Source organism: Patiria miniata, unplaced genomic scaffold (assembly GCF_015706575.1).
Source record: "Patiria miniata isolate m_02_andy unplaced genomic scaffold, ASM1570657v1 HiC_scaffold_19, whole genome shotgun sequence".
Taxonomy (NCBI): domain Eukaryota; kingdom Metazoa; phylum Echinodermata; class Asteroidea; order Valvatida; family Asterinidae; genus Patiria; species Patiria miniata.
This window is the reverse complement of record NW_024037057.1, coordinates 1,408,460-1,431,192: the sequence shown is the minus strand read 5'-3', so window position 1 is coordinate 1,431,192 and position 22,733 is coordinate 1,408,460. Positions and strand designations below refer to the sequence as shown.

Genomic DNA, 22,733 nt, shown 5'->3' with positions numbered 1-22,733 from the left:
CGTTATACAATCAGAAAGCACTATGCCATCACCCTTTCGTAGACAAGAATGCAAGATGTAAGATGAGGTATACCTTTCTGCTGCTCTTCGTTTGCTTCTACCTACTCCCTCTGGTGTAATGATCTCATCAGAGGGAGGAGGTCTATGGATAGTCCTCATGTGATGAGTCAGACCATTCTTGCTGTAATATATCTTATCTGTAGATTCAACAACCACAACTTATTAATCGTTGACAATATCCAAGTAAATAAAAAAAATGGCAAAAAAAATCCAGAGATTGAACATCCAACACTTACATGAACCACAACGAAGACAAAAAGTGGACGGGTCATTTTGGTGGAAGATTGTCAAATTGTTGACTGCTGTGATGTGGGATATGACGTTTTGAACACCAGAGGTGCGCACAACATCCAAGGCGAAGCCGAGGGTGCTATGCCATCAGAGGGTGCTCAAACTGTCATATCCCACATCACAGCAGTTGACAATTCTTTTGTTATACCTGTGTTGGATTCTTTGGATTTTGATGTAAAAATCACGAAAAACAAACAGCACAGTTCAGACAACGATCACGAAAATCCAACGTCAAGTCACATGCATGTGCTGCTCCCACTCATGTGTGAAATCATGGTGAAAATAGCGTGGCACCAACGATACAAGCGTTTCACACCGTACATACCGTGCACGTGTACATGATATCCCACAGGGAGTGTGCCATGAATTTTTATAAACTTAACACGTGATTGTTCTTGGTCAATGAAAAGACACCATTCAAGACAGAGGTATAACAATTCTATTTGTCACAAAGTAAGTCTGCAGGAAGCATTGCACTTATTATCAAGAAACTCATTGTACATCTTTGTCCATGCTTCAACTTGGAACTTAAGCAATCTCTGCTGGAGTTTGCATTGGCAACTATACGCAGACATGTTCAGAATACCAAAGCTTAGGAAACAGCAAAAGCAAACAGCACCCTCATGCGACAGCGAGGGGCCTCCTTGCCATTGTGAACCCCAACCTTTCATTTCCCAAAAGTTTTGCATCGGTTACATCTTTTTCAAGTGGGTTCTTGAATATCCTTTGAAATTGACTGTTAATTGTCTTTGCTTGCTGGCGTGGCCAAACTGAAATAATCCTTGAAATAAAACCGATCACCATTACTTCCTATATATTCTTGGTGTCCTTATAGTATACGTAAATCATATTAATAAAAGGTCATTATAAAACCAATGGGTAGTATGACAATGTGATCAATGTGAACATTGTCAGAGTTGTTCCATAATGTTGTCATTAATACCTTGTGTCTCTGCCGAGAATGACCAAACACCAATGATTAGTCTGTACTGAATGACTTAACTCCCCACTGATTTCGATATCGATGATGCCAAGTTTATGAGTGAAATACAAAAACCTTGCAAGGCCTACTTACCACATTCTGTACACTTGATCTCCTCAGCTTCCTTGCCACATATCTTCCGATGGAACTGATAGCCAGTTACGGTTGTAAAGCTCTTACTACAGCCTTCATTCTGACAAGTTATTTTGCCAACTTTGCGGAGGATTAAGCTTATATTTGCATGGCTGAGCTCTGTAGCATCTGATGCATTCTCCGAACTACTTGCCTCCATGTTCTGTAGATTCAGAAAATCCAAGATAAATAAGTCACTCACTTTCCTCACTGCACTTTGCTTATCCAACAGTCCATGTTTTGAGATACACGACAGCTAGGGTTACTTTCTGAAGCAAATTGACATCATGGAATTATATGTTGACACTTTAAAAATATTTTGAGAGTTCAATGCATCAACGGAATGCATTAACGGAGCAAAAATAATCGTCGGTCAGGAGCTACCACTGGCACACAAAATACAAATGTTTCAAACCTGTACGCATTACAAAACCAACGCATCGTCTATGTTTCAATATGAATTTGATTCTATTCAAAGTCATTTCAAAGTATGCCATTACCACTACATGTAGGTGCATGGGCGTCGCCAGGATTTTTCCTAGAGGGGGGCAAAACATATTTTTCCCAAAAAAATCCCGTATTTCTCAACATATTCTCGATTTCTCAGTTTTAGAGGGGGGCAGGGACATTCCCCCCCCCCTCCCAACTCATTAAATTTACACCACTATGACTTCGCGCCTCTTTTTCTTTTCTTTTTTCCCTCTTTTTTTCCTTCTTTTTTTTTGCTTTTCCGGGGGGGGGGGGGGGGGGGGGGGGGCCCTCGCGACGCCCATGTGTAGGTGTACCAATTCAAACTCTATGTACCAACACATCAGACCATGAGCAGACATGTCTGTTTGCATGTGTACGTGTATGTCTGTTGGTGCTACAGGTTGATCCCATACATACCATGTCTTGATGCACAGCCAGCAGGTGATATTTCAGCCCAGCTGCTGATTGAAATTCTTTCTGGCAATGACGGCATGGGTAGGAATTAGGCTGAAATATAACACACACAATTTCTGCACTTGTTCACATGTAAATTGTACACTTCAACCAAACAAACCAATAATTCAAGATAAATAATGTAATGTGCCTGATGTACTGTGCACATCAGTATTTGCACGCAAGATGCGGCCTTCTGAGGGCTTTTGTTGCTAATACATGTATTTTCGTGTGAGAGATGTAGGTGTGATATAAAGCCTGGACTTGAATTAAAACCCTGTTTTTGCATGGTCAATTTCTTTTCATCATAGACCAAAGATGATAGACATCAAAGATTCGGTTTTGACATGTCCTGTTTCATTCAACATATAGATGTGTATTTCAGGAAAATAAGCAATGTATTATGAAAAAAGGTGTTTACCTTTTAAACAGCTCAAAACTATAAACAAATGAACGACAACTTGTTGCTTAATAATGACAGAGGAAAACAAAGCTCTCAGGCAATAAATGGTTAATACAGAAACTGTCTTCATGGCAGGATTTCTAAAATCTATGAGTACCCGTATGTTTTTCTGTTATGTAGTCATGTTAAACAAACATGTAAACAATACTGACCCTGTTAGCAGAACACTTTTGGAAGTGTTTAAAGATGGACATCACATGTCTCCGTCTGCAGTAACATAACGGACACTTGGCATAGCGGTGTTCTTGCAGCTGTTTCTCCCACAATGCAATCTGTATTGCATGGCTCTTCCTATCAGCTGGATCTTGCATCAGATTCAACACAAAATGAAGCATTAGTTGAAGGTCAGATACAATGTACACACATCTATCAGGGACCATTAGAAATGATTAGATGTAGGCAACATACAAGCCTCAGTACAGTTGCTGATTTCATCTTCTTTTTTTCTCTACATCTTGACATTCTAATATAAGGTACACATTGCAGATAATGTACCTGATGAAATATCCACACAACACAGTGATGTGATCAGCAACTTTTTCCCGAGCTACATACATATTCCATACTTACATCATTTTTAATGGCTCATATCATCACCAACACCATGTAAAACACACGGTGGTGCATGAGTGCACAGCAAGTGCACATACTTTACAGGACCGCGTAATATTGGTTTTCACAAACTGATACCCAAGTACTACATGTACATGGGCATACTCCGTACATGGGCATACTCCGTACATTTTTGTTTTCAGGAACTGAAAGCCGTCTTAATTTCACCAGTTAAAAGATCTTTAATGAAATGTTTCTGCAACCAAACAAGTACACGGATGTTTATGTTAATACGCCATACGTAATTTCCTCTCAGGTAAGTCAGGTGGCATATTAAAGCAAATAGTAGATCTTGGGTCATCATACATACCTTGGAAATTCCTAGTTTTTGAGTAAAATCCATATACATGTATCTATTTCGTGAAAACCTTGTGGAGACGTATTCATCTATAGAAATTGCCCTGTGGAGACGTATACAATCTTTTGTTCTCTATTGTGTGCATGTCTCCAGAGGGCACGGTGTATCAGATCATACGGAACTCAAACAGATGTTTATATCTTACCGAGGCAACTTGCCTCAAAAGAGTCATCAATCTTACTGAGATCGTCATCGTCATCAGACATTGCCTCCTCCTCTGTCTCTCGGTTTCTTTTCTGTCTACCTACATAAAGGTTTAGGATACAAACAGACATAACAATGTGATTATCTTTCTGTTACTCCAAAATCTGTAGCCGACATGATTGATGTGTTTGTAAAATCCTTGTTACTCTCAAATATTAAGTTTTATTTACATAATTTTCTAAACTGCTTGCACTTGACTGCACATGTGCATGTACTAACCTGACTGTCTACTGCCTCCTCTTACTCTGCAAGTTCTGCCCCTCCTTCCCCTACCTCTTCCTCTACTTCTTCTCTGAGGTGCTACATCGGACTCCTGACGTTCTGTAAGTTTTTAAGAAAACTATTTGTTGATTTGCGTGTTTATTTTCCTGACTTAAGCATGTATGAAGATAATCAAATATAAAATAGAAGACTTTCTCTGGTATTCAGAAAATGTAAAGTCTGAAGACAATACTACGCATCACGCTGGAGTTTACCTACAGTATCTTTGGTATGAATTGACAGAATATTTCTATTCCCCTAGGACGGTAAGGCAGTACATTTTTTGTGTGTAGATAACAGGTTGTTGGTAGTACAAGTGTTTCCCCATTCAAACATTCACAAATGTTTGAGACGACCTAAGGCTTTTGCCGCCAATATCCCCGCCTCACACATAAGAAAATGGAATAAGAAATGAATAATAGAGAAATCCGCGCATTTTGTCTTTTTTTTGATGAACGTGTCTCTATTTTTTACCTTCGGATTTTCCGGACTGCTCTGTGAAATTGACGTGCTACGAACACTAGTTTTGTATGTACGTACTGCAATATGTACGTACAGACGTCTGATGCATGGCTTAATACTGTATCTAGTACGGAGCCTATTCCACCATCTGCGTTTAATGCAAGTCATTGAGTCTGGGTGCATGTCGACTCGAGATTTCCTAACGAGTGACAATGATCCCATTTATGGATACATTGTGTACAATGCAAGTCAGGGCATAAGCCAAGAATGCTGCATTCCGGCTTATTCGCAATGAGTTCTTCGGGCACAATTGGGCGTTTTGGTGCGACATGCAATTGCTGCTTCCATAGCGTGCCTACACTATACATGACCAAGTATCCTAGTATCTGGCACATGGCACCACCTTTAAATTATAATCTTGACAGCCACTGCTCAAAAAAGTCAAAAGAAAGTGGCCACAAAATGACTCAGATTGCATCACAGAGCATCTAGAATACAAAAAGTTCAGGGCCCTTAAGTAGGCCTCAGACCCCACACAACAAGGGTCCATTCTCGGCCAAGTTTCTTCTTGCCACATCGCACACAGCAGCACCCCGGGAAAACCCTGGCTGGCACCATTTATACTCCTGGATGGAGAGACGTAAGGTGGGTAAAGTGGTTTGCCCAAGGACACAGCATGTGGCCAGCAGCAGGATTTGAACCCCTGACCCTCTGATCATGGGTCACAAGCCCCAACCACTAGCTACATGTACAGGTAGGCCACCCTCTCCAGTGCAGTGTTTAATCCAGCTACACACTCACCTGTCAATTAGACAGGAACATTGGAAGGGTACTTTTGAAACATTGAAATCACAGGCAGATTTTGGCTCAAATGTATACGTGACCCAACCCAACAAAATGGGTCTGAAGTCACCAGAGCTATCTTGCACTATGGAAAGTAGTCTTGGCCCAAGACGCTAGTGATCAATAGTGGACGGTGCATAGTGCGCCCTCTAATGGCACAACAATTAGACCAGCGGACTTACTCGCACTAACATCATGCCATTCTGTTTCAGTGGTTTAACTTTTTCTTTATTTTCTCTTTAGCATTTCCTAGGGAACGTATCTAATGAAAAATGAAAACCTATTCATTAAAAAAGGCCTTAAGACTCACTGTGTGGGATCTAGTCACAACTGTTTCAAATGCACTATATCTGCCGGATGATATACATGATGTATAATCAGTTTGGAATGACTTAGAAATATGACTGCACATGTGCATGTACTAACCTGACTGTCTACTGCCTCCTCTTACTCTGCAAGTTCTGCCCCTCCTTCCCCTACCTCTTCCTCTACTTCTTCTCTGAAGTGCTACATCGGACTCCTGATGTTCTTTTTTTTAAAGAAAAATATTTGTTGCTTTGAGTGTTTATTTCCCTGACCCAAATGTGTTTAAAGATAATAAAATTAAAAACAAGATGATTTTTTTTACGGTAAAGGATACCCTTAGACTTTCTCTGGTATTTAGAAAATTTCAAGTCTGAAGACAATACTATCCATCGGGGTGGAGTTTACCCTCTGATCACAACTCATAAGCCCTAACTACTAGGCCAACCTATCACACTCACCTGTCAATTAGACGGTTACAGCCCGATAGTCTGAAGGTTCAATAGTCCCAAGGTTCGTTAGTCCGAAGGTTCAATAGTCCGAAGGTTCGATAGTCCGAAGGTTTGTTAGTCTGAAGGTTCAATAGTCCCAAGGTTCGTTAGTCCGAAGGCTCAATAGTCCAAAGGTTCGATAGTCCGAAGGTTCGATAGTCCAAAGGACCCATTACGCCGAAAATAGAATAAGGTTAATTATTCCGAAGGTTCAATAGTTTGAATAGACAATAGGGTGCAACAGTCCGAATCGACGATAAGGTTCAATAGTCCGAATAGATGATGAGGTTTGATAGTCCGAATATACGGTAGGGTTCAATAGTCCGAATTGACAATAAAGTTGGATAGTCCGAATGGGCAATACGGTTCCTCAGTATGACACTTCGGACTATTGGACCTAACTGTTCATTCGGACTATCGGACCTTATAGTCTTTTCGGACTATCGAACCTTATTGTCAATTCGGAATAATGAACCTACGGACTTTTGAACCTTATTTTTTTTTCGGACTATTGAACCTTCGGACTGATTAACCTTATTCTAAATTCGGATTATGGAACTTTCGGATAAATGACCCTTCTAAAGGACTTATCCTCGCGTCAGTGCAACAAGGTCGTATCTCCTAAAATGGCATGAATGACGCAAAACGCGAGTTTTAGAATGTCAAAAGGTCATATCTCGCTTAAAATAACCCGGATGTACACGCAAAGTCAATGGCCGTCGAGATACGACCTTGTTGCACAGAGCATATTCGCGCGAGATACAACTTTATTGCAGAATGGAGTTACGACCTTGTTGCACTGACGCGACGTTATGAACCTTCGGATTAATGAACCTTCGGACTATTGCATCATATGTTCAGATTAACGAACCTTAGGCCTATTTCATTTTCGGACTAACGGACCCCCTCTTATGGACATTTTGTACACTCAGACTATCGAACCTTCGGACTAAAGAACCTTCGGACTTTCGGACCTTCGGACTATCAGGCGGCCCCCCAATTAGACAGGTCAATTTGGAAGGGTACTTTGAAATAACAGGCAGATATTTGGCTCAAAATGTTTATTTCAAATGCACTAAATTTCCTGGATGAAATACCTTGCAAAAGGGCAATTCCTTAAATTTGGACGTACTTGTCAAACAGTTTAATGAGCTGCTGTCGGAAAAGTGAATGTGATACATCACAAATATGCGACATCAAATGATTAGAAAACAATTACAGACCAAACTAAGGTACCACCACCCTTAACGACTTTGTATGTACATCATGTGGTCAGATGTATGTTGGATTTATGGAACTGCCCTTTAATGAGTTTGTAATTATCCAAAACAATGACTTTAATTATGCCTGCACATGTGCATGTACTAACCTGACTGTCTACTGCCTCCTCTTACTCTGCAAGTTCTGCCCCTCCTTCCCCTACCTCTTCCTCTACTTCTTCTCTGAGGTGCTACATTGGACTCCTGAATCTCTGTGCATGATAATTTTTATTAAAGTTAGTATCCCCATGATTTTTTTTCTTCTTTAGTCTAAACAAATTTTCAAAGACTATGATGTCCTTAATTAAAGGAATAAGTTTTGTGTAAACATTTAGAGGCAATGATTTCTTTTAAAAAAAAAGAGCTTTGTATACTGTGCTTGTTTCACGCTCCAGTTAAATTTAGACTTAGCCTGAGTCGGCTGTCAAGTCAATCTTGGGTCGAGTCTAAGCAGAATTAGGAGCATTCCCACTCCTAATTATAATTCACCATGGACCGATTTTGGTTCAATGTCTCATTGAGAAAGTCATAACTTTTGTTAATTTTAAAATACAGGTATTTTTTTTTGGGTGCCACACCCCAAAAATACGGAATCCTTTAATTATTTTGTAAATGCATTCCTCAAACCTATACCAGTGGTTTGTATCTTGAATCACCTGTATCGAGTCAAAGCTTGCAATGAATAAAATGAGTATCTCAAAAGGAGCACTGTGGACTATTTATCTACTTACCATGATCACTTCCCGTTTGGATTATGTCTGGACCTTGCCTTCTTCCTCGCCCACGCCCTCGCCCACGCCCTCGCCCACGCCCTCGTCCACGTCCACGTCCACGTCCCCACCCTGATCCCCTTGCACCTCTTCCCATGTCTTTATCATGTCTTACATCCTCTGGTTGTTGCTCAGCCAGGATTTCTCCATCACATGTATCAGATTCCCTTTCAGCTCCATTGCTACTCCCTCCAGATTCAATGACACCATCAACCGCTAAACTTGTTTCATTCGGTTGTGATGATGCTAGCCTGGCCCTTTTATGAGCAGATTCCTTAGGTTCATTAGGAAGACATCTTTTCTTGTTTTGACCACAAGATGCAGATGCTGCATCTGTACCAGATGATTCTGACTGTGAATTATCATTGTTGTCCTCTAATTGTTGCACTCCTCCATGAGTTTTGCTGTTACGTGTAGAAATCTCATGTCCATCTTCATGGAGACTACATGTACCTGTTTCTATATCAGGTAGTTGAGCTGTTTCAGCTTGCTGGCTGCATTGTGCTTGCTTCTTGACTCGTCTTTGTAGCACTTTCCTCGGTGAGGCATCTTTGTAGTTAGGGGAAGACATTTTTTCACCTGAACTTTACAAAATTGCTGTATAGAAAAATATGAAAGCTTTTTATTGTGTGACTAGTGAGGAAGGGCCAGTCAAATCCTGGAGGAGTATAGATGTTTTATATCGGGTTAATGGATTTTGCTCTTCACCAACGTAAAAGAAAAAATCATTTCAAGTAAACATCTCTTGACACAAATTCCATAAAAGTTGTTCCAAATCTCTTTCAAGAGTCAGGTGAATGATCGATATACAGGCAAAATACATAATGTAAAACTATGAAGATTAAACAATCCTTACGAGTTTTGCTCTGAATTTCTGGATTCCTGTCTGTATTTATTTAAGTTCTCCTCCCCGCTTCGTCATATATTTTGACCCGGATCCATGTCAGCTATCGAGAATTGCTAAACCGGAGAGGCGATACTCCGGAGGTTTAGGCCTTAACTATTTCGCCTGTTGGCAGCGCTATCTAGGGTTCATCTAGGAGTATTTCCCCCATCCCTAAAGAAAAGTTATTGATTTCTTAGACAGCCGAAGACAGGTGTGCGTCTACTCATCGTAGTAGTTCCTCGGTTCCATATTTTCTTCCCCCCCTCGCAACATTTTCGCCGCACAAACTACGGAATTTTAAACACAACCACTGTTTTAAAGTGCTCTCCACGAATCACAAAAAGCTGAGTGTTCTTTCAGCAAAACGAAAACAATCACTTAGGGATTAGTCCGAGTAACTTGGACCCAACTTATCGCCGTTTTAACATTCGGACATGGTCTGACGATGGCAATAGTAGGGTCCAAGCTAATCCGTATATGCCGAGCAACACAATTTTGTCCTTGACCCAAAAACCCAACATTGCCCAACAAAAACATCAGATTTCACCCTCAAAATGGCCTAAAAAAGAAGAAGAAAAAAAAGCTCCCCTCGTGATCGTGAACACGTTAAATTTCCAACTCGTGTTAATGTTTGAATGACGCAATGTGGTCATCATGCCTAGCGTACCATCCATGGTCCCCATGATGCAACACGCGACCGCGGATGAAGAGCGCACACAAGAGGCGCACTTCACTGCAGAGGGCTTCAAAGATTTTGCGCTTTGCAAAAGTGGACGCCGCTCAGTAGATGATTAAAGCTTTTGTTTGGTTCCCTGACCCCTTTGGCCTCTTAACTTTTATTAGGGTGGCCGGGAAACAGTCTGGTAAATATCAGCGATGCCATGCTTGCTCAAAACCGTCTGCATTCTGACGAATTACCATGATTTTTGGATAACTAGACCTCTGAAGGTACCAAATTTAACAATTTTGTGCTATTTAGCAGTCATACTGTAGCTGGGTTTATTTTCTGCTGTCAAAATAATTTCGATCTTTAATTAATTTTCGGCTCCCCTAGCAACGGGACGCTCCACTCACAGGCCGCACGTGGCTCTGTGACTGATATACCGAGGTAGTCCAGTATTTCAGTCACATTTATGGGACTAGCTAAGTGACAATTCGGCGAAGTGGCAAATAGGCAAAGTGGTTGTTGGCGAAGTGGAGATTCGGCATAGTGACTGTGAAACATTGAGGTAGGAAAAGGGAGCAACTATAGAATGCAGGGCCACTGGGCCACGCCAGAAAAAGGTTTTTTTTGTAGAAAAAAACTTTGGATGCGATGTGAGGTCGCTGAGTGGCACTCTTTTGAGAACGAAGCAACATTGGTATGACTTCTCCTATGCGCGCGTACGCGTACGCGGGTATGTACAGTGGTATGAACGTAGATGTATACAAAATAGAGGGCGGTATGAAGAGTGAATGAGCGTGAAGTAAATTGTGATCAATAGAGGGCGCTATAGAGAGTAAATTATTGACAAGTGAGTAGTATTATATACCGACTGAGACAGCTTGGGATGTCTTGGATGCGTGGATGCGCGGATGCGGGGTGGATGAGCATGAAGTCATCAATAGAGGGCGCTTTATTTACCCCAGGACCCTCTGCAGATTTTCCCTATAGGATCCACTACTTTATTTCCATACCTAAAACCAACCCCAACCTACCCACTCATTCCGTCTTGGATGCGTGGATGCGCGGATGCGGGGTGGGCATGAAGTACATTTTTAATCAATAGAGGGCGCTTTATTGGATGCCTCGATGCGCGGATGCAGAGTGGGCATGAAGTAAATTTTCATCAACAGAGGGCGCTATAGTATAGAAAACCGACTGCGCATATCCACGCAGCCATGGATGCGCAGATATAGAATGGAGTGGCCCTGTATTCTAATTGCTTTCGAGTCAACTCGTACCTTGGGCGACTCGTACCTTGGACAACTCGTACCTTGGACAACTCGTACCTTGGACATCTCGTACCTTGGATAACTCGTACCTTGGACAACTCGTACCTTCAATTAAGACGACTCGTACCATCAGAATAAAAAGTAGAGTACACTGTACGTGCGTGACTTTGTGGTTCCTTGACTCCGAAACGATACGATTCTTTTCAAGTCAGGTGTGAGATTTCCTTCTCACAGAACCACATTCAAGATCTAATGGCTTTGCCATGGCAGCATGATTTTCCGCATTGGGCCTGGCGGGCCGGCCTCCGAGGGCGCGAGCAGCGGTCGGTCGTGCGCGGTACCGATGCCGGTGACTCGGAAGCGGCCGGCCTGCGAGCTGCGCGCGCGGCAGTGCCATTCTGTTTTTAATGGAATTACATGTACTTGTACATTCATTGTGCATATTCAATGTTTAATTTCGGTAGCTAAGATAACTTGTGAAATAAATTTTAATATACTTTCTTTTTGTTTTTTCTTTTTAGGTTCTGGATTTGGCACGGACCAGATGACATCGACAGTTTATTCTTTTAGTGTGTGGTTCCTTGACTCCCACATGATTGATACGATGTTTTGCAAGTTAATTTATGTTCTAAAGAACCATATTGCACGTGCTTTCCGTGTCGGGCCGGGGCATACAAATTCGTACGCAGTCTAGCATAATTAATCAAACTATGAATTTAAATTGTTATCTAAATTTAAATCATTTTATTTTCTTTCTTTTCTTTTTAGGTTCTGGATTTGGTAAGGACCAGGTGATATAGAAAGTGATTATTCAGTTTGAGCGTGAACTGATTACTGGCATAGGCTTGGTTGTATATTTGGTTATTGCATGGAGGTAGGAAACAAGAGGTCATTATCATTCAATATTATTGGGAATGTTTTTCTTTTGGGGGGGGGGGGGCGGGTTCTTGTGTTGTGTTTTTTAACAGAGAAATTAATTTTGTTTCATACTCTGCATAATTACCGTTTGATTTGGTCATATCAAAAAATGTAGTTTACTTTTTTTTGTTCGTTTTAGGTTCTGGATTTGGCAAAGACGTGGTGACATCGTCAGTGATTATTCAGTTTGATTATCCAGTTTGATTATTCTGTGTGCATGCCGCGCACACAGTGCGTGTGAGCTGCCACGGCCGGCTTCGCACTAAATAAATTCCTCTTTTGGGGGGGGGAAAGAGAGCCCATACCAAAAAGAGATTCACCTTTATTTTAATAAGCAGTCCACTTTCAATGAGTTACGGTCCACTTTATTCAGCCTCGGATCATTATCCTGATTGACGCCTTTTGACGGTACGACTTGTCTTACGCGTGATGGTACGAGTCGTCTTAACTGAAGGTACGACTTGCCGAAGGTACGAGTTGTCCAAGGTACGACTCGGTATAATGACGTCGAGTAGAAGGTACGAGTTGTCCAAGGTACGAGTTGCCCAAGGTACGAGATGACCTGATACCTTCTAATTTCTATAGTTGTACCAGAAAAAGCTACGCGGTTCTATTTCTACGCACTCACCTTCATTTCAATTTGTGTGTAACGTGCGCGCGTTGCAAGCAAGGCTTAAAGTTAAACTGTACTGTGCGAATACAGGTCAACTCGTACGCGAACCAACTCGTACGCGACCAACTCGTACGCGGGTCAATTCGTACGCGAACCGACTCGTACGCGGACCGACTCGTACGCGGACCGACTCGTACGCGGACCAACTCGTACGCGGACCAACTCGTACGCGTGAGTTTAGACGATTGGTTTAGCTCACATGGACAGATGAAATTAGGTTCGGTACGGTAGGTCGGCATAATTGTACCTTTTCTGAAAGGTTGAGATTTTCAAATTAAGTGAAGTTGATTTTTGAATCCGCCAGTGCTACTTACATTCGCGATTTTTTAGAGAAGAATTACAAGTTCGCTTGATTGATTGGGAAGTTGTCTTCGCGATAACCAGTATGATTGGTTCCCGCCGCACCGCGCATTGTATAAAGAATGCATGATTGAATCGCTGAAACCTGTGTATGCCGCGGTACAATTGCTGGTTGGTTAGACAAGTAAAATGACAAGAAAACACCGATATTTGCGAGGTCTATTGTATAAAAAGGAGCTACTATAAAAAAAGGAATATAGCATCACGCATGCTTATACAGTTGTACGGACAGTGTCCGCCAGTTTTTTGCTTGGGTAAGATAGTTTTTTAGTCCTAATTATTATATATCCAAATAATTTTTTGTAAAAAAAGAAAAAATGGGGAGTTGATTTTTATTGTTTATATATTTTCTTTATATAATTTTACCGGAAATGCGAGGTTTCTTGGGTCAAATGCGAGGTTTCTTGGGTCAGAAAATTAATTTTTTGCTTGGGTCCAATTATGTTTTAGTCCTAATTATTATGTATCCAAATTATATTTTGTAAAATAAAACAATGGGGAGTTGAATTTCATTGATTTTTAAATTCGTAAAATTCGAGGTTGCCCTGAAAATAATTTTTTTTCTTGGGTCCGAAAATTAATGTTTAGCTTTGGTCCGATAATTTTTAGTCCTAATTATTATGTCTCCAAATTATATTTTGTAAAATAAAACAATGGGGAATGGGGGTGAATGGGGGTGAATTTGATTTATTTTTAAAAATTTGAATTTTATTTAATATCACTGCAAATGCGTGGTGGCCCTGAAAAGGACCGATTGGGTTTTCAGTTAGACATTGTCTATTCTCTTTTTTGAAAATGTGTGGCCCTGAAAAGGGCCGTTTGGTTTTTTTTGTGTGGCCCTGAAAAGGGCCGTTTGTTTTTTTTGTTGGTGTTGGTTGTGCTTTCCTCGTTTACAGGGCTGGTCCATGCAGATGGCTGCATGCTGCTAGGAGAGCCGACGTCTTGATTGTCCCTTGCGCGTAGTCGCCCCACAGCTTGAAGATGCGGCCCTCCAGTTGTCTTGTCTTCCGGCGCTGGTTCCTGCACATTTTCGACTCACGAACCAGAATCATCTGCAGAGTGATGAGCTTGGCCTCGGTGTGGAGCAGCGGGATAAGCTGGTAGAGCTGTAAACCAGCTCTACCAGCTTTACAGTTGAGTCTGCGATGCCAGCCCTCGACGTCGTTGTTGGTCCGGATGCTGTGCTGGAAGATGGACCAGTTGGCAGGAGGCCACACGTTGCTGTCTAGCCAGGTCTTCTGCACGTAGTCGAATAGCTGCGTAAGGAGAGGCTCGGTGATCTTGGTCTTCAGCTTGGCAAAGGTCGCTGCGATGTGTTCTTGGGGAAGAAACGGCAGGGACATCAGCTTCCGGATGCAGGCTTGAACTTCTGGATCGGTGGTGTATGGGACAGCTAAGCCAAGACTCTGGCACTGCCTCCAGATGGCCTGCGTCCAGTGGTACAGGCAGCCTTGAATGTGCCGGTCTGGGAACACAGCACGCAGGGCGGCCCACAGTCCAGACTCAAAGTCTGCGACAAACTGCTGGACGTTGCTGCCACGTGAAGGCAGCTCACGCTTTACCGCCCGAAGCACCTTCCGGTAGTCTTTCTTGGTACGGCGAGACATTAAGCAGAAGGCAAGGGGAATCTGCTTCTGCTCGCCGTGCTCGGACTTGATGAAAGCGTGGATGCTGAACATCTGCACGAACGGCCGGTTGACTATCTTGAAAGTTCCATCGAGGTACCAGGTCTTGGCCTGGTCGAGGACTGACGACTGGGTTGGTGTCATGAAGACTAGATGCCTCTCATCGCCGACAGTGATGTCCTTGATCAGGAAGTCCGCTGGGACGAAGTCCATGGCCAACTGGAACTGGAGGTCGGTGGGGTCTTGAGGGCGCTGACCTTGACGGGCTCGGTTTGCTGTACGGACTAAGAGGGATGGCTTAGGGAAGCTGGCCGTTGGAGCGTCAGGGGCAATGCCAGCCATTGCCTCCTCGACGATCACACCAGCAGAGCAGAAGACATCTCTCTTCGATGTGGCCTTAATGGCCGTTGTTACTTCAACGGCCACATGGGCACCGGGGTTTGCTGAATGCGAGTGTTCGGTGTGGGAACCGGCCGTGAAGGTGTCCCCGTTCTGTATAACGGAGACCGGGCAGCGATGGTTCCGACTTCGCAGGCTGCACACCCAGGTGCGCTGTGACGAAGCGGGATTTCGCTGCCATCTCTTGGTGTACTTGTAGCCCCGGTTGTCCACGAGGATGGTTTTCCCTCGCTGGGTCCCACCTTCCAAGACCTTGTACGTGGTGACTTGATCTTGACCGGCGTCTGGAAGTACATCAGGAACGGGTGCGTCGACGATGCTGTTCTCCTCAGGTGGCTGTGGGATTTCAAAACTACGGGAGACATTGAAGGACACAGCCGACTCCTCGTTGCTAGGAAGGACTTGTGGCTCGTCCACATCCATCAGGTCATCAACAACTCCAGATGGAGAAAGCGCCTGAGCTGAAGCTCTGGTACTTTCTCCAACCGGAATTGGTGAATCACTGTCATGAATGGAACAGAGTTCACAATACCACAATCCTAGCTCAGATGAGTCGTCCATGAACCGTTCATAGTCTTCCGAGGAAAACCCGGTGTTACAGGACAGATGTTGCCATCTGTTGCAACGGTCGCAGAGAAGTGCCTTCTGGTTTCTACGGACAGGCAGAGAGCACACAACACAAGGGTACTGCATCTTGATCTTGAATCTTGATCTTGAATCTTGAAAACAGGAACGTCTTGAGAACTGGAACCAGGAACGTCTTGATAGCTTGGGGTAGTTGATACAACTGATTGACTACGTTCCCAGTACAGGTTTATATAGTGAAATTTAAGATCCAGAATGAGCTCACAACATAATACCCCTAATTGATAAAAGATACCAACAAAACCGCTACTATACTAGCGGCAAACATGAAAGCTTTAACACACCCGTGTTACCACGTTTACGAAACAATACCCCTAATAGATTAAAGATGCCCGGCGCTCGAGCGTTGATCTTTGCCGTATCCCAATAATTTTTCACTCGCACGCCGGCCTGGTTAAGGAATTGTTTGTCTAGCCCCGGCCGCCGCTGTTTTGACAAGCATTTGGTTAGCGGGCTATACCTCCATGGTTATACCAAGCATTTCAGTTGTAAATAGAAATTGCTAGGCCTACGGATGTCCCCGCGTGTCTGCTTTTTAATTGATCAATGGTTGTGAACCACAATGAAAGTTGAGTGACGGGCAGTTGACAAGTCTGATCGATCTCTTTTGATCTTCTAAACCCGCCGGTTCTTTTAGGACACCGAACCGCGAGAACAGATCCACGGTAGTCCAGAGCGTTGCAATTGGGTCAGTTTGACAATGGTGACAATTAATTGACTGACAGGTATATTGATTAAAAAAACACGAAAAATGCAACTGGTATATCGTTGCATTAATATATGGAATTAAATTTGACGTGACAAGGCTACAGGTATTCACAAAACGATACAACACTCGTCTAACTACAAAAATCAGTTACTTTATTATCATCATTCACGGGTTCACTCCCAATCACACACAACGGTCACACATTGAACTACGGACTACCCGCCACACTATTCACAGGTATGCACAAAACGATACAACACATGTCTAACTACAAAAATCAGTTACTTTATTATCATCATTCACGGGTTCACTCCCAATCACACACAACGGTCACACATTAAACTACGGACTACCCATCACACTATTCCCAAATTCTTCCCAACCATGCCAACCCAATCCTCGAAACCACTCCTAAAACGGCCCGCGTACGAGTTGGTTCGCGTACGAGTTGGTTCGCGTACGAGTTGGCTCGCGTACGAGTTGGCACGCGTACGAGTTGGTTCGCGTACGAGTTGACTCGCGTACGAGTTGACCAATCCGCGTACGAGTTGACTCGCGTACGAGTTGACCTGTTTCCTCTATTCCTACTGTGCAGCCAGAGGAGAGGGTCGAGGATATCAATTTGTGTCGACCTCCAAACTCTCCTGTCACGAAATGTTCGGCCCCAGTATTCCACATGTATTATCTTGACATGGATAGGTACCTATAGGGTGGGTTCAAATCCCTGAAATGTGATATAAAATGGTGAAATTTACAAGAATTTCGCTTACCAAATTCATAAAAATCTCCATCATCGACGTTGACATAATATAATCGATTGAGGGCGCTCTCTTGATGCTTGACGTGTAATATGGAGATCAATGCGTGTAATATAGTGCTACAGCATGCAAAATCTAGCAGATTTTCATCTGGTCACCCCCGGTTAGGCCAAAAAAAAAAAAAAAAAATTCGGTCTCTGGTCAGACCAGAGTCCGGAATTGACGCGGCCTAGCGGCTTTTTTTTTTTTTTTTGCTTTTTTTTTTCTTTTCTTCAAGCTTGGATTGTACAGACAAGGTAGGTATATACTGTTTTGCTTTTTTGGTGTCCTCATGTACATGTACATTGGTGTCCTCCATAATTTGCCTTGGTGCTTTCGATCATTTGCCTTGGTGCTCTTTGGTAAAAAAAATTGAGGAGGTGCGGAAATAGAGGGCGCTGTTGGAGCTACCACGGAACATTTTGGAAAAAAAAAGATCGACGCGCATGATTAAAATCGACGCGCGCGCTGACCAGAGACCGACTTATTATTTTTTTGGCCTTTAAATTCTACTATTTTCATTTTTTTTTCAAAAGATCTGCCAGATCTAGCCGGGGAAAAAAAAAATTAAATCTGCTGCTCTTTGACCAACAACTAGTGTGACTGTCAACGAGCTTTTTCTAGTGGATGGAGCGTAGACACAGAAAGAGCTCGACCGATCCTGACAAATCATGCTCAGTCAGACAAACTTATCAGACAAGCCGTATGTCGAATGGCAGTTGTGAAAATTGGAAGGGGGGTAGTGGCGTAGCCCGGGAATTTTTCAGTGGGGGGCGCTGGGGGGGGGGGGGGGGGCTGGAACATTTAATGGGGGGCATCATGTAGATCAATGAATTTTTTTTTAGAAACTCAAAATCTCAGGGGGGGGGGGGCGACTGGGGGACGACAAGGTTTCTTGGGGGGGGGGGCTAATTAGGTGAAATGGGGGTGGATGGTCAATAAATCCGAGCAATAATTAAAATACATAGGCGTAGACAGCGGGGGGGGGGGCAGTATTTCTAAATATTGTGCTTTTTTCCATTCAAATGTCCTTGTTTTCACCGGCGCTTACCCCCCAAAGTTTGTCAAGGCCAAAAAAAAAAGTCTCCGGTTTCTGGTATGCGCGCGCGTCGCCGTAGCCATGCGCGTCGGCAAAATGAAAAAGTTTTTTTTTCAATGAAAGATGATGTCTCAAAACCGCCAAACTCACTGGTTTGACTGGAATCCTGCTGCTGCACAATTTTAACGTGTTTTTAGATTGGGTTATGGTCGAGAATAAGCTTTATGTGGCCTCTCTGGACTCCCATATATTTGCACTAAGATTAGTCGGGCACCATTTGCAGTCATCAGCCGACATTTAAAGCAAAAAAATCAGGGAAAAAAAAAAAAAGCCGCGTCGCCGCACCACTTTTCGGGCAAGCTCCATACCAGAAACCGGAGACTTTTTTTTTTGGCCCAAGAGTGCCCCTTTTTTCAGAAGAGTGCCTTTTTTTCTGAACAAGACAGTAGTGTCGGTCCTTTTTCAAAAAAAGAAGTGGTGCCCTTTTTTGAATTTCACGTATGTATCGTCCTGAAAAGCACCATATATTGTCCGTTATGGTGTGCATAATCGTCGGTTTTAATCGAATGTGAGAGTGCCCTTTTTCTAAAAAAAAAAATTACCCCCTCCAATCAAAATGACCTTGCTACGGCACTGAAATATTGTGAATATTTACAAGTGCCTTCGGTTAAAAAATACATACACAGTGGCGAAACAAAACGATGCCCCAAAAAGGTAAATTTGTGGATCTCTACTAATTTTGGTGATAAAATGAAGGGCGGGGGGGGGGGGGGGGGGAGCGTATCGCCTTGCCAGAACGTTTTAAATGCTTACAATGCTACAATGCTTTCTCCTTATTCTATATAAGGAAATTTGAGAATAAATGTAGGACCGGCCCTATTTATAGCATTCCATTTTTTTGGATGCCACATTTTACTAGTTCAGCCATAACATTAGTCGACGACCACCCCCCGGCCCCCCCCCCCAAAAAAACCTAGATCCGCTAGATAGAATATTTGGTCTTAAAAACAAACTTACGTTATTACGTAGGCCCTACGTGTCTTAAAGGGAAGATACAACATTTGCAAACATCAAAAGAATGATCAAATTATCATGAATTACCTTACTAGATTGTTGGGTAATGATAGTCTAACGCATCTTGTAAAATCGTGGCTCCTGGTGTGCTGACATTTTCAAGAAAAATGGTATTTTTCCAACGCTGGCCGGCCGACCAGCGTTGGACAAAACTGGCTTTTTTCAAAAACTACTCCTAATTGTTCATGTTTAGTTATTGCGCATTTTCTTTGCAATTGATTACACCCCTGGGAAGGAGGACAAGCCTGCTAGACTAATTCTCTAACCGTACATTCCCAACGTGTATAAATTGCTTTGTTTCATCTTCAGTGGGGTCAGGGAACCAGACTACAAGAACATGATTGGTTTTCTTGGTTTTCCCAGCATCTACAAGCCCAAAATGTGAAACAAGTTAGTTTTTTTTCTAACTCCCCCCCCCCGATTTTATGTGCTGTTGAATATATTTTGTTTGTACTTTGTAGTGCCAGGGAAGTTCTAAAAAATACCTACGTTCGTTGGTTATCCGTTCAGATTGAGGACTTGGGACAATGTGGTGTGTGCGATTTCAATGGGCCCGGGGCCAAGGACCCGGGCACTAGTCCTCGGGAGAATGTCGTGTACAAAACCTTTTGGGAGCTGTCGAGAAAAAGTTAAAGTACAAATAAAAGGGATTAAAAGAAGGAAAGGGGCAGGTCCCCATGGGTATAGTAAATATGAGCTGTGGGTGTGTGGGGTGTGTTTATACGTATACTGACTTATGGGGTACCGGGAACATAGGGCAACAATAGGACAATGGTACCCTACAAGTCGGTCTTTAGAAACCTCAGTACCCCATATGTAAAACGCTATGGAATTTGAGATTTAATATGAACAAGGGAGAATAAAAGAAGGGAAGTCAAGTGGACAATAGTGGTACCCCATAACTACCAAAAAACACGGTTGTTGTGGGTGCATTTGTTTGTGGTGTGAATCAAGGACACACACGTGCAACATCATCGGTGAATCGGAAAGACTTGTACTTAAAGGCAGGAGCGGGTTCAGGGATTTTTGCAAGAAGGGTCTGGCCCGTTATGTCCGATTGTTGAAGACTGGAAGAATGTGATATTTTTTTTGTTTTTTTTTATATATATATTTTTTAATATTACTATAATTGTTTTAATTTGTCTTTGGTGTCAGGGCTGGGGGAGGGGGGCTCCCCCTCTGGATCCGCACCGGAAAGAGGCATTCGCTGCGTCCTGGAAAGACTTTTATGCGCGTTTTAATTAAACGAAATGATATTATTAAGTAGGTAAATCATTTAAAAGTGACCCTTTTTGTGTCATTCTTGCGAGAATTTGACATTGAAAACCACCCGTTATTGTTGCTAATTATGTAGATCAATCAAATTACCCAAGCTTTGTCAGTCTTCCTGGGAGTTTACTTGCGAGCAATGGAAAGTTATCCACCGTAGCGTAACGCTGCTCGGGTCGCGCTGCCTGATGCATTTCACGCATGTATATTGCCCGACATCATGGACACAGAAGTTTGGGGCAAACTCCTCGTCAACGAAGGAGACGTATAGGCCTAACTGTGGAACTTCGTTAATACCTAAAAATGTCCGCCGCGTTTGCACAAATTGACGCGTTTAATAAGGACGGGGTGGTTGTATTATACACGTCTGACCCGGATATTGGTTCTTTTTACAAGTTTATTTTAACAGCAACAAAAAGAAAAAAAGGGTTGATGGGTAAGTCTATAATGAAAAACAGAAAGTAAACAATAATAAGTAAACATCAAACTATGTAAAGTATATAACTACAGTGAACTAGAGTCTAGAAATTAGCAAAATTAAATAAAAGTTAAATCAAAATTAAATCAAGGTTAAATCAAAATTAAATCAAACAAATTCCAAAGTTCTTGAATTCTTTCGTCAAAGAATAAAGGTTCGTAGTTGAGGAAAATACGCTCGTAAGTAACAGTATCCATGAACAAGTTGTTTCTTAATCCACCTACTTAAATATTCACAGCAACTTTCGAGTCCAGGCAAGAACACTAAAACTCCTAGTCAGTGCTGCACTCAATAACAATTTACCACAAAAACCTAATACATACTAATGAGCTAGGGAGTAGCAATACTACTAGCAACCTTTATGGTTTTCCCTGTGTAGGCTGATGGTGCACTGATCACATAGCAATTACCAGCCGCTGTACACAACCCTACTCACACAGCACACAGTATCGATATTATACCCACACATGTAGCTATGCCTATTATCGATGTGGAACTTAAACCACAGATTCTACACTCAGCTATAAACCAGGAGGTTCTTAATGACTCTACCAGCTGGTGTACTCCAATACTCCTTCTTCCAAGATAAACCACAAGATGCAGTGCTGGCAATCTTAGGGTGTGGTCTAGAGTCTATGCATGTACATACATTTAAATGCATGTTTTCTAAGGAGTAGTCCCCAAAGTTTGGTAAAATATTAAGCGAATAACTTAATAACGGAATTGTGAATTACAGAATTAAATTTATCTCACCAACCTCTGAATAAGTGAACAAATAAGAATAAAACCAAAGATAAAAGTAACTAAACTTTAGCTTAAACTAGCAAAGAACTTTGCAAGAAGTAAAAGTAAATCAAATATTAAAAAATCCGATAAGGATAAGAGAATATCAAAATACAATGAACTTGAACTCCTCAAATGAAATTGATAAATCCCTAGTGGACTTGCCCAACAGTTTCAGGGAGTCTTACGGTACGAAAAGTGATAAACTAATCCCAACAATTAAAATGCACTAAATCATCACCCTAAATAATAATAACTATGAACACAAATATGAATTGTAGACTAGTAATAATGAGAAATAAAGAATGATATGTAACTTACAGAACAAGGATGGGAAATGAGCACTGAGTTCTTGACTAGGACGACTGGAGCTTAGGAATAATGGGATGCTTCCACGATAAAAGTATTTATACATGTACATGTATAGTTATACAATTACATGAAAAAAAGTGAACATGAATGAGGTAATGAACAGTTTGAAATACTTTAACTACACACTAATAATATGAATCGGTAGAAAAACCAAGATGGATAGGCTTCGTGTGCGAGTGAGTGGAACACCTATACCAGTTGTGGGTGAGTGTGGGATGGAGTACTGGGGAAGGGCGGAGAGGAATCAGTGGGAGGGGTAAGTCGGGTGCGTCAGGAAGGAGGGGTGGTTGGGCAGGGATGTTGGGGTTGGAAGCGGTAGGGAACCAGAGAGTGCAGTGAGCTGAGTATGAGGGTTG

At 42.4% G+C, this 22,733-nt stretch overlaps 1 protein-coding gene across 5 annotated transcripts in view; it reads right to left on the bottom strand.

Annotated features, from left to right (window-relative positions):
- LOC119725287 overlaps positions 1 to 17,433 on the bottom strand; it is a 43,182-nt gene extending 25,749 nt beyond the window's left edge. Inside the window, exons 1-10 of one of the 5 annotated variants that reach the window (XM_038196653.1) lie at positions 17,336 to 17,433; positions 8,377 to 9,012; positions 7,756 to 7,857; positions 6,019 to 6,120; positions 4,246 to 4,347; positions 3,968 to 4,066; positions 3,005 to 3,156; positions 2,354 to 2,443; positions 1,427 to 1,628; positions 74 to 197 (exon numbers count right to left, since the gene is read on the bottom strand). In XM_038196653.1, coding sequence (XP_038052581.1) covers positions 74 to 197; positions 1,427 to 1,628; positions 2,354 to 2,443; positions 3,005 to 3,156; positions 3,968 to 4,066; positions 4,246 to 4,347; positions 6,019 to 6,120; positions 7,756 to 7,857; positions 8,377 to 8,986 — 1,583 coding nt within the window. In that variant the 5' untranslated portion in view covers positions 8,987 to 9,012; positions 17,336 to 17,433. The remainder of the gene's footprint in view (positions 1 to 73; positions 198 to 1,426; positions 1,629 to 2,353; positions 2,444 to 3,004; positions 3,157 to 3,967; positions 4,067 to 4,245; positions 4,348 to 6,018; positions 6,121 to 7,755; positions 7,858 to 8,376; positions 9,013 to 17,335) is intronic. The other 4 variants (XM_038196654.1, XM_038196655.1, XM_038196657.1 and 1 more) reach the window with 4 other exon arrangements.
- Between the last annotated feature and the right edge of the window lie 5,300 nt (positions 17,434 to 22,733).